Consider the following 14,162-nt stretch of genomic DNA (forward strand, 5'->3'; position numbering starts at 1 on the left):
AGACCTGCTAGAGGCCAAAGAAGGGCCATCATATGAAGCAGGACAGTTTTAATTAACTGTAAGTAACAAATTTCAAAACCTTTTTCTTTGAAGTCAGTTCCCTACAAACTAAAATTTTCAGTACATATGCCCCATTATATCAGAAACTATCATAGATAAATGAATGAAATTTTCAGAGACTGCATAACTTAAAAAGCCGCCTCTGGTACTACATTCATTAACATTCCCACATTAGGAAGTTCACAAAAAAACCTAATATTTTTTGTTAATAAATTTAAAAAAGTATTTCTTAAAAATTATAAAATGGATACAACAGATTTTAGTACAGTTGACTCTTTTAGCATCATGTAACATACAGTAAAAATATTAAGGTCCTGCATCAAATATTTTTTTTCAGAAATGGGTCAAATACTTGTGTAAATTATCATGGGTTAGATAGGCAGGGTGTGGTCCCCTTAAGAGAAAACACACAGAAGCAAAGTGAACAATATAAAGCTGAACCCATCGCTTAATCACTGCAGAATCGATAAATTATGTTGGAATGAATTATATGTACAAGGCTTGGAACTTAAATAGTGGCAACTATTTATTCACAACTGATACCAAAGAGCTACATGTTTGCACCTGTTACTGTCCTTCAAAGTAGTCACCAGCATTAGGTAGAACCCGTTGCCAGCGATGTGGAAGGCATAGTATACTGTTAGCAGAGCCTGTTCTGTTGACGGCGCGAATGGAACGGTCCAAAGTTATGGTGATTCTCGTGTACGGCTGATGGTGTTATCCTAACGCATCACATTCCTCCATGGCAGACCACCAATGCAGAGTATTACTGTTCGTTTTTGGGAGCATCACCTGCGACCAGCTTTGCAAAAGAAGTGGTGACACTTCCCGCGCAACCCACCCATCATTTTGCACGACAATGTGCGGGCGCATACAACGCAAGCTGTGGCTGCTCTGTTCAGTCGATGGGACTGAGAAGTACTGTACCATCCATCATACTCCCTTGACTAAAGTCCTTGTGACTTTGATTTGATTCTGAAGATTGAGGAACCACTTCGTGGCATTCGCACCAGAACTGTTCCAGATATACGACAGGCAGTAAGTAGACCGCTCCATTCGCACCATCAACAGAACAGGCTCTGCTAACGGCATACTATGCCTTCCATATCAATGGCAACTGGTTCTACGCGAGGCTGGTGACTACTTTGAAGGACAGTAACAGCTGCAACCACGTAACTCTTTTGTATTGGTTGTGAATAAATAGTTGCCATTATTTAAATTCCAACCCTCGTCGTTCAAATGTTGCATTTATTAACATTATTGTTACAAAAGATATTCGCAAGGATCACCCTGGGATCAACACATTTTTGTTCTCAACTTATGCGGAGAGTTGTCTAAAGTAAAACATTGTCGTCAAATACATTGGTTTCTCGCCTGATGTTCACTTTCAGTTCATCAAAATTTGGTAATTACATGCAGAAGTAAGTAGCCCAAAGGTAACAACCAGAAGTCGATAAATCTGGAGAACACAGAAGCTACTGTCCACTGCATGAACGGATACAGTGAAATGTTTCGCGTGTGACACGTTGCCCCGTCTTATTGGAAGAAGCAGTGCTTTTTTTCCATTGTCAGTTAACTGTACACAGAATTCTTGGAAAATAACAATGTACAAAATGTGCATTATCAGGAAATAGTTGTCCCACTATACATTACCGCAGATGACAGACCGTACACTAACTTTCTCATCGGGAAGTGGAATGTTCAAATATCTCGTGAGGGTCCCTCACCATACAGCACCTGGCGTTCAGTGAATTAACTTGAACAGGAAGGGGTTAGTAACTCTTCTTTGAACATCAGCAATGCCATTTTGTTTTGCCTTTGAAACCAAACACATCTTGAACCACATCTTATAAGCTACTTCACTGGGATACCAACAGTCAGAAATTTTTCTACCAATACTTTACGTGTTTCTTGAAACAACTTAGAACAAACGTAGGGTGCAACTATAGCTATCTTTCCTTAATTGAATAAAACATTTTCCACGAGCAGAACTGCACTCCTCGTACTGCACTGATACGTAACCGTCTGACAAAAGGCAGAAGTCAGTCTACACCAGCTAGTCGCTAGTTGTGCGAGAGTCTTTCATAAATAGTCGTAGGAAGTGGTAAGCTGCGAGTTTTGTTGTTGCTAACTCCGTATATACAGTTAGATATCAAAATATACAGCTCCACAAAATATAGTTTTTGTGGTAATCACAAGCACATGGTACCATAATTTGGTAAACCCTAACTAATTTATGCAAAACATTTTTAGCATTAATAATTTCACGCACTGGCTTCTTACCTTTTTTCTCATATACCTGCATTCCACAATTTCACCTTCGTCCCACCTCGGAATGTTCAGACTGGGTATCGCTGTGGGTACTAATTTCTTTCTCAAGGGTAATCCGAGAAGTTCGTTTCTCAAATCTCGTACGTAGTCCTCTGGCCGAAAATGTACAGAGCACACCCGCGCAGTTCTCACGTTGATTAAGTCGGGCCGCCTGCACCTCGCGATCCACTCGCGCCGCAAGTGTTCGTCTTTGGGGAAAGAGTGACACACGACACCTGGCATCTTGCGGGCATTGGTAACACATCGAAACACTGCACAGTGATACTGGCTGCAGGACGGACTCCGAGACGGCGGAGGGCCAGCGGACTGGTGAGCCCGCAGCAAGCAGCTGGTCCCTCTTGTGACTTTGGATTTGCAGGCGGCGGAAACACTGTTGTCCTGTCGGTGCAAAAGATAACAAAATGTCACCATAAACAATTTCTTGCACTACGTTCGACATTCACATACTGGCCTCGCTATACCAAAGGGGGGGTGGGGGTGGGGTGGCAGAGGGGGTTTATTTTATGCCCAGCTTTTGTAAATATTGTACTCTAATCGTATACCCTACATTTTAAAAGTGTTGGTGAAAATACTTATTGTTTCAATGAAATCTTCCGCCAGACTGCAATTGCTTCAACTTTTTCAGCTAATCTTAGTCTAAGAACTGCAGCCCGATTGATATGTCTTAGTATACGAAACTTTCCACAAGAAATGTCATAGTCAATATTTTTAGGCTCTGGGCCCTAATTACACATCATTAAATCCTTCAAAAGTATGTTGTTCAGAAAAATGACAAACAATTAACAAAATTTGTATTTTTAAATTTTTTAAATAACGTACCACTTGTTGGCAGTACACATTATGGAAAAGGCATTGGTATTGCTAGGGTTAAACATTAAGAGCTGGCAAAAACAAAAAGGGACAGGGGCATCAAGTACAGATTCAGAGAAGGAGAAATTTTTAAAATTTGTGTTGATAACCTTGGGACATTGTAAGCACTGATTAACAAACAAAAACCAGTTCATGCCGAATTGCCATTTAGTGACCAGCAGTAAACCTTCTACCTCACCACCACGCCCCCCTTCCCCTGCTACTTGAAGAATCAAATTCCAGTGCATAAAACAGCTTTAGACATCGGATTACTTTTTAAATAAGTAAACATGCTGAATTTTTGACGATAATCATGAAAGGAAGTTTAGAAAAGGTCTGAAATTATGTTTCAAATTTGTTGGAAATTACTCAAGTGTTCTCATTATCAAACAATGCATGAATTTTAGTGAGGGTAATTTTCACTCCATTTTATGCAAAAGCTAGTTTTTCATGCATCTCAATGTTTATGACATTACATTTCCTAAATTGTGTGTCGTACAATGTTATAATTTTGGAAGCACATTCAATGGTGAATGTGATACTGTCAGCAAACAGAGTTAGTCTGAAGGAAATAAAAGTAAAATATCATGACCGATGCGGCAGTTTCGCTGTAGGAACAGTGAAAATGTAGTCAGTGTACTGAGCGATATACTTTTTTCCTTTCGTCATTTTGTGTGTGTGTGTGGGGGGGGGGGGGGGGGGGGGGGGGGAGGGGGGGGGGGGGACAGTGAGGGAGAGGGAGAGATTGAAGTTTAATAGAGTTCTGAGATTATGTGCGAAGTTTGTTAGAAGCCACTAAATCACACTGCAACACACTACTATCATGCACTTCACATCTTTGGACAGGATTCTCTTGTACATGCAGTAACTGAGACAATCTGTTTGTAATGCGACAGAATACTCTTTCATTATTCACCACGACTCTGAGTCCCCTAAGTAATCTTTAATCATTGCAATATATGCTATTAATGAATAATGTTTCAACTGCCTTTTTGATGTCAAATACATAGTAATGTTTCCCTGGTATGCAACACAGATTTGGAGATGCACTCACTTGATGCAGTAGTTATTGTTTGCTATTTTTATTACTGATACTGTTATCATCATCATCATCATCATCATCATCCGGGTATGGACTCTGTTCGGTTTAGCCATGTGTTTCTGGCATTCCATATGGTTCTCACTCACTCTCCATGGGCTAATCCCTCGAGTACACTTGGTTCAAGATCTTTTGTTTTTAACTTCATGCTCTTCCTGTCCTAACAAACAGTTTATCTTTGGACAATGTTTTACTACTTACTATACAAACTGCTTGTATCTGGATTACTTAGGTCCTTTTAGCTTACTGCACCCACGGTACCTCAGTGAGCTGCCATGATAGAAATAAAATTTCCTGCCCAATCACCAAAGTTAAACAGTGTAGGGGCCACCGAGTACTCGGCTAGGTGACCTGACTGAGTATGTTGGGTGCTTCATTGGGCGGGGAATTCAAGTCACTGAAATGGTGTCCAATTGAAAGATTCAAACTAGGCCAGGTGGCCATATGGCATCATCATCATTACCAGCAGCAGCATCATCATCATCATCATCATCATCATCATCATCATCATCATCATCCAATATATATGCGTCAATCTTTTGTGTAAGCCTCTCTGTTTTGAGTCCCTGAACACTGTCACAAACTTTCAGTTTTTGTTTTCTAATGTCTGCTGTCAGGTCCGACAATTCCTTCATCGCTTTATGGGATTTCAGTCTTATCTGTCCTTCGTGTATCTTGAGCAAACAATTTTTTTCCAAGATATTATTCTTCCTTCAGGATGTTTTCCAGATCACCTTTGCTGTTGAGGATTTTAAGTTTTGCTTCCATACAGAGCTTCAGCTTTTGTTCACTGTGTTGTAATGTAACACCCATGTGTGTTAACATACACTTGCTGTAATGAAAAACTCTGTGCCTTCTTTTTGAGGACCATCGATTCTAAGATTTTAACAGAAGACAGGGTGATTCGAGGAAACAGGGTATTGAAAAAAAAAGACTTAACTATCATTAAGAAAAATAAATTTGTCTTCTCATATTAAAAAACACCCAATTTAACAATATACAAAAGCAAATTTATTTCTCAAACATGGTATCTTGCAGGCAAGCTAAATTTTTGTGTAAACATACCTGCAATTTCTTCGATAAATTGTGCACAGTTTGAAGTAACATTTCAACAGTAATTTCAGCGAGTGCTTCTCAGATCTTAGATTTCGACCAGTAAGCCCCTGAATTCTTTAAAGAATTGAACTCCCATATAACACAGCTTCAGGCTTTTGATTACTTTACGAATGAGTTGAAATGTTAAATATTTAACATTAAGGATGTAAGTGAGAAAAGTTAAGAAAATATTTGAAATAACATTTAAAGTCTCTGGAAAGTCGCTAAGTGTTTCATTATGAAGCACCGGATGAGTATAGTCAGAGAAGTTGTGCTCCATTTTAAGCAAGAGCTAAGTTTTCACACATTGATATGTTCATGACATCACATCTTTTGAACTGCATGTTGTACAAAGATATAACTTTTCAGGGATATTTCAGTGGTATATGTGGGTGCTGCTATAAGCAAACTGTGTTGCAAATAGTTTGAAGTAAAGAAATAATACATTAGAATATCACGTCTGATACTGAAGTTTTACTACATAAACAGCAAAGCTGTAGTCTGCAAAATAAAATGTTTTTTACAGCTACAGGTTGCCTATTTAATGGTTTCCATGGGCAACAAAAATTGATTTTAGTGTCTCCTATAATTATTGATCACAACAATAAAATTAAAATGCTTTCATAATTATGCATTAGGCGGTATGATCCGAGGTTAAATGTTAAAACTCGGTAAGACAAATATTACGCTGCTTACCTGGAGGCAATGTAACTAGTGATGCATGTGCGTGCTACTGACTATTACAACTCTAATATCATTGTGAGATAATCCTTGGATGAAATAAACTAATAATAAGACAAAAAGACCACAGACTTATTTTAGTAAATTAAAAATAAATAATAGACACCAAAATAAGGCATTAAGAGGAAATTTGTTGAAAAAGAAATGTATCACAAGTGTTGAGAAAAAGATGACCGGAAGACACAGCCTAGTTGTCTGCTACCGTAGCTGAGTGGACAGTGCGTTGGCTTGTCATGCCGGAGGGCCTGGGTTTGATTCCATTGGGTTAGAGATTTTCTCTGCTCAGGGACTGGGTGTTTGTATCATCATCATCATCATCATCATCATCATCATCATCATCATCCCTCATCATCAACATCATTATCATAATAATTTCATCCTCATCGATGCACAAGTTGCTGAAGTGGCGTCACCTCGAAAGACTTACACCAGGCGATCAGGTCTATCCGCCGGGAGGCTCCCACCACACGACATTCATTTTCACAACATAGTTAACCAATTCTTCCATTGCTTCTTGGTAGAACAAGACAATACTAAATGAAAAGCAGTATACTATTATATTCTACAGGATTAATTTACTCAGGTTAACCAATTTTTGGCTTACAAAGCCATCTTCAGTCCAACTGGTTTAAGTTGTCAAAGATCTCAATCTTTTTACCTTGGAAAATGATTTTACTCATCTACACTGAGGCATAAACATACAGTAAATGCCATGTTCCAACACTGTGGTGTTAATGCAAATTAAAAGGTAAAGTTGAATAATAAAATACATATCTAAGGAGAAAACCAGGAAAGAGAGAACTCAAAAAATAGTATCTACATAACATTTTACATTACATAACTGTTTTTTTTTTTGCATTTAGTGTTTTTTTCTGTTTTCTCCATTTACATTTATTTTTCATTCAACTTTACCTTTTAAACTGCATTACCACCGCACTGTCAAAGATGACATTTGATTGTGTGTGTGTGTGTGTGTGTGTGTGAGAGCGCGCGCACACGCAAGTGTGTGTGCGTGCACTCGCTCCTCAGTCTAGATGAGTAACATCTTTTGCAATGTTGTTTACAAACATTGTAACTTCTCTGATTACAACAGTTAAAGACTAGCGACAGCATTTTAAGCTGAAAACTGGTTAACCTGAATAAATTAATCTTGTAGAATAGCAATATAGTGTTCTTCATTTCCTAAAAACAAAAGCGAACAGCTGAAAGAATACTGGAAGAAAACAAGAGAACAATAAATAAGGAACTGAAACTGAAATTTGAATAATTCTGAGATGGCCCGATGAAGAAAATACTACTACTACTACTACTACTACTACTACTACTACTACTACTAATAATAATAATAATAATAATAATACTGACATAGTGCAGTACGAAGACTACATGACTAATCAGCATGAGATTTGTGGCAACCCAGTGCACATTAAGTCTAAATAAGCTCGAGTAATATGAGTATATGAAAGCCAGTCTCTCAGGAACCTGTGACAGGTGTTTTCAGTGGGTGAGACATCCAGACAAAGTGTCAGCCACTCTAGCAATCTAACATCATCTGCATCAAAGTGGATCTCAGGATAGCACATAAAACACGCAGTCTCGCATTGTGTTGTTAAAAGGTAATGTCACACATACCTCAAAGATAGGGTGCAGATACAAGCCTTAACACTTTAGAAATTTTAACGTGTGCTATCCAAGCCACGAGTTACTGTGTTGTGTAACTAATTCTATCACATCCCAGCATGGCGCGTGCTGCTGCTGCTGCACAAACGTGCAGTATGTCAATGTTCATTCTCCCCTGAAACTCCACACAAATCTAGAGTTATACTCCGCAAGCCACATTACGCTCTGTAGCGGAAGATATTCTGTCACTGTCACTTCTCCCTTTCCTGTTCCAGTTGCGAACAGTTTGCTGGAAGAACGATAAGTGGTAGGCCTCCGTCTGATCTCTAAACACACTCAGTTTTTCCTTTGTGATCTTTTCGCAGGACATACAGATGACGAAGCAATATATTGTTTGACTCTTCTAGAAACATATGCCTTTGTAATTTTGACAATAAACAACACCAACGCCTCTCTTATAGTGTCTGCCACTGGAGTTGGCTGAGCATCTGCGTGACACTTTTAGTGGTTTATAAACAAACCTATAATGAAATACACTGCTCTTTTTTGAATCTTCTCCATTCCCCCTATTGTCACACTTTGTAAGGATCCCAGACTGACTAGCAATTGTGTGATCATGAAGTAATGAGTCTTTCTGGCTATTTACGCACAACAAGAGTAATTTGTTTACATTGTGGAGGGGAGGGGGGTGCAATTCACTAAAATTCTCAAGCCTCACATCTTCTCTCAAGGACTTCTAGACTGCAGTAAACTAAAGGGGGGAGATTCCTCTGTTTCTGTCACTCTCAAAGTATCCTTTTATCCTCCTTTTAACACCCTGTATACTGTGAAAAGAAATTATCCAAGAACATTCCCTTAGGGTACACGTAAGGTTACTTTTACATTGAACACAGCTCTCGACTCACAATGACATGCTGTTTCCATTCTAATAAAGTATACAGATCCAGGACTCATTAGAAGAGACCTATCCCGAGTCCAGTGCGGCCACTTTCTACAGGACTGATACGGGTGTCTATGCCGTTTGGAATCTCCCCGTCAAATTAAATGTTATGTCGACCAGGAGTCTAACCAGAAGAGTCAACCAGTTCCTCACAGGAAACAACATTGTCACGCCTGAGCAGTTTCGTTTCCACTCTGACAGCTCCATCATTCAGCAATCGTTTCACTTGGTAGAACGTATCTGTATAGCCGGGATGAAGAACGAACACACATGAGCAATACTCCCGAATATAGAAAAAGTGTTCTACCAGATGTACAATGGACTCATTCACAAACTAGATCAAATAGAATGCCCAGATCATATAATCTGATCATCGATTCCTTTCTTAAGAGGCGATGGGTGGGGGTATGACAAGGTTTGGTCTTAGGTCCTCATCCTATACATAATTTACACACCGAGCGAGGTGGCGCAGTGGTTAGCACACTGGACTCGCATTCGGGAGGACGACGGTTCAATCCCGTCTCCGGCCATCCTGATTTAGGTTTTCCGTGATTTCCCTAAATCGTTTCAGGCAAATGCCGGGATGGTTCCTTTGAAAGGGCACGGCCGATTTCCTTCCCCATCCTTCCCTAACCCGAGCTTGCGCTCCGTCTCTAATGACCTCGTTGTCGACGGGACGTTAAACACTAATCACCACCACCACCACCACCACCACCACCACCACCATAATTTACACCAAAGACACCACTAAGCAAGTTAGCAGAGAGACCGAGCACTCTATGCCGATGACACAGCTATCTAGAGGAAACTGTAACGAAATGCAGGAAAACTGGCATAGGATCGACGTTTCGTGCAGGGACTGGCAGTTGATCCTCAAACCAATGTAACGTACTGTGCACTGTATGTTTACATGGCTGCAGAACGATCATTCCGAGGAGTTAGTTCCGTGAAACTACCTTCACTTCACAAAAAGACGACGCCAACACGACAGGTTATGGCAGTGGTGGGCTACTGGGCAGTGGCAGGGTCCCACGGCTGACTCAAATGCAGCACTTTCTTTTCTTCACCCTCAGTACAGAACCACTGTTTCTTATTTATACAGGCACCAATTGAAAAACATTTATGTGAGTCTCCCATAATATTATTAACATTGTGTCATTTATACTGCCCGTAATCTTTCGAGCTTCTTACCGTTGCTTTTTCAAAATTATCACTTTCTGCACCGTACGGCCTCCTGCACGAGGGTCCAGCTGTTGTCGTGTATCGGTGCAAATTTGGAAAAATCGACGGCACTGCATCTGGTTTTAGTTTTGGAACACTTCTTACAAATGTTTTTACTTCTCCGTCAACTACGAACTGCTGTGTTTTAACTATGCAGTCTTCACTAAAATGCTTTATGCATATTATAGGGTTCTTTAACTCTGAGAAGTCAGTCGGAATTTTTCTCAGCCACTTTTTCTTTAGTTCTTCATCACTGGGTAAAGTAAATGTGCTGACAGATTCATTTTGTGATTTGTAATTACTTTTACAGCCAGCCACACTACAGCACCTTGGCATTTTGGTATCTGAAAAAAGGACATTCAATATGGCAATAATTATGTAAATATACACAATTTTGCAAATTATCTGTACACATTTTGTTAATTTATACACTAACTTACGACATAGCCTCGAAGCAAAATCTGAGACTCCCTCGAAAATATTCACTGATGGCTAACAAATTATAAGAAATATCTGATGCCCAAGTTTTACAGCACAAAAAGTGAAAATGTACTAAATGATAAACATTTTTCTTTTTGTCATCTGTGGAGGATGGCGGTGAGAAAAAGTTTGGTGAATGTTTGAAATTGTGGGTAAAATTTGTCGGAAGTCGGTAAGTGATCTCATTCTATTTTATTTGTTTCCTCGAGTATAATTGACACGGCACCACATATCGTCAATTCTTCCTCTTCACTTGCAATAGTGTCGCTCTCAATGCAGATACACAATATTAAATGTCTGCTGCCAGATCAGCATAGCAGACAATACAAATACACTGGTGTTCAAAATTAAATCAAAAAAGGAAATTTTGCAAGGTTGCATTTATTTTGTCGCAAAACAGTATAAACACGTGAGAGCAACGTAGAAACAAAGTAAAAATTACAGAATGTAAACATCTCCAACGTGCATAACAAGAGACGAAAATGTTCTTAGTTTTTCCAAACTTTACAGATTTGTGCACACATTGCGAAAACTGGTTAATGTGCTCAGTGTGGGGTGTGACCACCTCTGGCAGCAATAGAGGCATGACAGTGATGGAGCTTGCTGTAAACGACATCACCAATGTCACAATGCCGCCATTTTGCTGAGATTTCAACCTCCTCCCTCTTATTCTCTGAACCGCGAGCGCTACAACGCCGCCTTCACTACGAGGGAGCTGGATCGTGCTCTTATTTCATCCCGATCCTCTGCCGCAGGGCCAGACGTGTTCACATTCACATGTTGCAGCACCTTTCTCTTGTGGGCAAGCACTTTCTGCATAATATGTACAACTGCATCTGCCCATACGGCATGCAGTTTGAATATAATGAATTTCCTTGAGACAGAGAAGTTGCTGTCCAGGTATCAGCACGGCTTTAAAAAGCATCGCTCCTGCGAAACGCAACTCGCCCTTTTTCACACGATATCTTGCGAACCATGGATGAAGGGTATCAGACGGATGACATATTCGTTGACTTCCAGAAAGCATTTGACTTGGTTCCCAAGTATGCGAGTGGCTCGAAGACTTCTCAAGTAATATAACCCAGTACGTTGTCCTCGATGGTGAGTGTTCATCGGAGGTGAGGGTATCATCTGGAGTGCCCCAGGGAAGTGGGGTAGGTCCGCTGTTTTCTATCTACGTAAATGATCTTTTGGATAGGATCGATAGCAATGTGCAGCTGTTTGCTGATGGTGCTGTGGTGTACGGCAAGGTGTCGTCGTCGAGTGACTGTAGGAGGATACGAGATGACTCTGACAGGATTTGTGATTGGTGTAAAGAATGGCAGCTAACTCTAAAAATAGATAAATGTAAATTAATGCAGATGTATAGAAAAAAGAATTCCGTCATGTTTGAATACTCCATTAGTAGTCTAGCGCTTGACACAGTCACGTCGATTAAATATTTCGGCGTAACATTGCAGAGGGATATGTAGTGGGACAAGCATGTAATGGCAGTTGAGGGTAAGGCGGAGAGTCATCTTCGGTTCATTTGTAGAATTTTGGGAAGATGTGGTTCATCTGTAAAGGAGACCGCTTATAAAACACTAATACGACCTATTCTCGAGTACTGCTCGAGCATTTGGGATCCCTATCAGGTCGGATTGAGAGGGGACACACACGCAATTCAGAGGTGGGCTGCTAGATTTGTTACTGGTAGGTTTGATCATCATGCGAGTGTTACGGAAATGCTTCAGGAAGTCGGGTGGGAGTCTCTGGAGGAAAGGAGGTGTTCTTTTCGGGAGTCGCTACTCAGGAAATTTAGAGAACCAGCATTTGAGGCTGACTGCAGTACAATTTTACTGCCACCAACTTACATTTAGCGGAAAGACCACAAAGATAAGATAAGAGATTAGGGCTTGTACAGGAGGCATATAGGCAGTCATTTTTCCCTTGTTTTGTTTGGGAGTGGAACAGGGAGAGAAGATGTTAGTTGTTGTACGAGGTACCCTCCGCCACGCACCATATGGTGGATTGCGCAGTATGTATGTAGATGTAGAAGTTTCCCGGACACTGGCATGAAGCCACAGTTGTACCCATACTGAAGCCCGATAAGGACAGAAACCTTCTTTCTAGCTACTGTCTCATTTCTCTCTCCAGCTGTGTTTTCAACATGACGGAATGTACTATTATTGTCTGGCTGGTACGGTGGCTCGAGTCTCGCAATTTACTGACGAATGCACAGTGTGGATTCAAGCGCGGCATTCTGCAGTTTGACACAAACATTCAATCGGGAATTTAAAATCTTCCAGTAAAAGAAAACAACTTGTCAGAGGCTACATATCGCTTCACGTCTTCAAACCCTTACGACACTTCAGGAGCTCCGACAGGCACTAGTGCAAGAATGGGAGGCTATACCCCAGCAGCTGCTCGACTACCTGATCCAGAGTATGCCAACCCGTTGTGCGGCCTGTGTACGTGTGCACGGTGATCATACCCCATATTGATGTCGGGCTACATGTGCAGGAAACAGTGGCGTTTTGTAGCACATGTTTTGGGATGGTTTTCTCAACTTATCACCAATACCATGGACTTACAGATCTGTGCTGTGTGTGTTCCCTACGTGCCTATGCTATTAGCACCAGTTTTGTGTAGTGTCATGTTGTGTGGCACAACATTTTGCATTTATCCTTAATCTATGAGCACGAGTGTATTTTACTGCAGGCCTTAGTGATGGTTAAGATAGGTTCCAATCCAGCAAACTGAATCGTCTTTCCTGTCCTGGCCAGCCTACCAGCTTGTTCACTGCCGGGTTTCCCGAGTGGCCAGGGACACCACAGCAGGTTTACCCTGTTGTTTCCCCATAGCCTCACAAGGTTACATGGCATTCTGCAACAATCTTCGACCCTGTTGCAGACGGTGGTGAAAACTTCAGAGTTGCTCGGCTGTCCGAACGAATGTAGATGCCACAATTTTTGTAGAAAAGATGTAGATTTTCCTCCACACAAGTCGGCAGCAAATATTTCCACCTGGACTCCTGTGGCCAGCTTCTCTAGAGAAACTGCTCTCTCTAGTCTAGGCTGTACCCGTTTATCCCAGCCCCGGGACCCGAGTCTGCTTTCCATCTATCAATAAATCAGAGGTTTTCCGTACAGTACTGTGGTTCATTATTCTACTACACACTACTTTAGACTGTTACTTAGAAAGATTTATTGAAGCAGCTGGAAGTTACTGTAGAGTCATCCAACATTGCCCCGACCATACCTTATTTCTCATTACCACTATTTTATGTGAGATTCTGGATATCCTAATGGTTTTCAGTTTTTAGCCCGTGTGCCAGTGCTGCTGCCTCCACTGTGGCGATGGCGTAACAGGGACACGTCTGGCCGGCACGGTGTCCATTCCAGCCATGGGTGTGCTGTGAGTTCCAGCTGTTACAGATGAGGAGGCCAGTCTCTGCATCTTCCCAAAATCCTTAGCAGGCACCTTTTGTTCTACTGTATTCCACCATACTATAGACCCGTGAATTAACATAGGACACATTACAGATGTCAATATCCAGTACATGCTCCTGGTGTTTAGAAAGCTGTTTTTACCACTTCCCAAAGAGTTTAAACATTAAATGGACAACAGAAGATGATACTGAAGGATTTTACACAGCCCAGCAACACTGATCCTTAAGCAGATGCACCTATGTGTGTGCCAACTGAAATAAATTTTCTTGTGCCATTCAGTCCTTGTTTGACATTT

At 40.9% G+C, this 14,162-nt stretch overlaps 1 protein-coding gene across 1 annotated transcript in view; it reads right to left on the reverse strand.

Moving 5' to 3' along the window:
- The window catches only part of LOC124554170, a 162,772-nt gene that overhangs the window by 93,659 nt on the left and 54,951 nt on the right, over positions 1–14,162 (reverse strand). The window contains exon 7 of the mRNA XM_047128241.1: positions 2,344–2,769. Coding sequence (XP_046984197.1) covers positions 2,344–2,613 — 270 coding nt within the window. The 5' untranslated portion in view covers positions 2,614–2,769. The remainder of the gene's footprint in view (positions 1–2,343; positions 2,770–14,162) is intronic.

The sequence above is a fragment of the Schistocerca americana genome, chromosome 11 (assembly GCF_021461395.2).
Source record: "Schistocerca americana isolate TAMUIC-IGC-003095 chromosome 11, iqSchAmer2.1, whole genome shotgun sequence".
NCBI lineage: Eukaryota > Metazoa > Arthropoda > Insecta > Orthoptera > Acrididae > Schistocerca > Schistocerca americana.